At 66.9% G+C, this 1,118-nt stretch overlaps 1 protein-coding gene across 1 annotated transcript in view; it reads left to right on the forward strand.

The window, feature by feature from the left end:
* The first annotated feature begins 112 nt into the window (after positions 1-112).
* GPR142 (G protein-coupled receptor 142) overlaps positions 113-1,118 on the forward strand; it is a 1,533-nt gene continuing 527 nt past the window's right edge. The window contains exons 1-2 of the mRNA XM_009324909.1: positions 113-248; positions 787-1,112. Coding sequence (XP_009323184.1) covers positions 113-248; positions 787-1,112 — 462 coding nt within the window. The remainder of the gene's footprint in view (positions 249-786; positions 1,113-1,118) is intronic.

A 1,118-nucleotide genomic window follows, 5' to 3' on the forward strand; every position in this document is an offset into this window, starting at 1 on the left:
CCCCGAGCCCCCTGTGCCATGTCCTGGCTGAGCCCCTACCCTGGTGCCACCGGGGCCCTCGGCCCCCTGACGCTCCCCGTCTCCCCTCGCAGCTGGTCCGTGGCAGAAGAAGATGGTCCCGGTGCCCAACAGCACGGCGCTGGTGTGGGCTGGCGAGGCGGCACGGCCGGAGCAGGAGCGGTCACCCTGCATGGTCGGCATCTTCCCCATCGTGTATTACAGCGTCCTGCTGGGGCTGGGGCTGCCAGGTGAGGGGTCTGGGGCAGGGGGAGCTGCCCGGGAGCGTGGGGGGCCAGCAGACAGCACCCACCTGGGTGCTGAGCCCCTGCAAGGGGTGCTGAGCTGCGCACCCTCAGCCCAGCCTGTGGTCTCGGCTGCCAGCAGAGCCTCAGCTCCAGTCCCAACCCCAGGGCTTTTGGTGATGGGGAGGAGAGTCCTCAGGGGTGGGGGAAACCGACCTGCTCCCCACAGCCCCCCTGGCCTCGGGGCTGGCCCCAGCTGCGGTGCCTGGCTGTAAAGCCCAGACCCACGTGGCAGATGCCACAGCAGCAGGGACAGATGGTATTTGCGTCGCTTGGGCTGACACACGGAACAGATTAATCAGCTCAGCAAATCCCCACCACACCATGATATTTATAGCTTCCCCACCCCAGCTGGGGCCTGGGGCCGCTCGCCCTGCAGCCCTGGGAGAGCCTGGGCACCCCTGGGGTCCTGGGTGCTGCGTGGTGGGGGGGCGGGCTGTGAGCCCTGGGGTTTCACCACTGCACATCGCTCCCCTCCCTGCAGTGAATGTCCTGACCGCCGTGGCCCTGTCCCGCCTGGCCACGAGGACCAAGAAGTCATCCTACTGGTACCTGCTGGCCCTGACCACCTCCGACATCCTCACCCAGGTCTTCATCATCTTTGTGGGCTTCATCCTGCAGACAGCCATCCTGGCCCGGGCGGTGCCCAGCGCCTTCATCCACACTGTCAACGTGCTGGAGTTCACAGCCAACCACGCCTCCATCTGGGTCACCGTGCTGCTGACCGTGGACCGCTACGTGGCCCTCTGCCACCCGCTGCAGTACCGCGCCGTCTCCTACCCACAGCGTACCCGCAAGATCATCGCAGCCGTCTTT

The sequence above is a fragment of the Pygoscelis adeliae genome, unplaced genomic scaffold, assembly GCF_000699105.1.
Source record: "Pygoscelis adeliae isolate BGI_AS28 unplaced genomic scaffold, ASM69910v1 Scaffold1580, whole genome shotgun sequence".
Lineage (NCBI taxonomy): Eukaryota > Metazoa > Chordata > Aves > Sphenisciformes > Spheniscidae > Pygoscelis > Pygoscelis adeliae.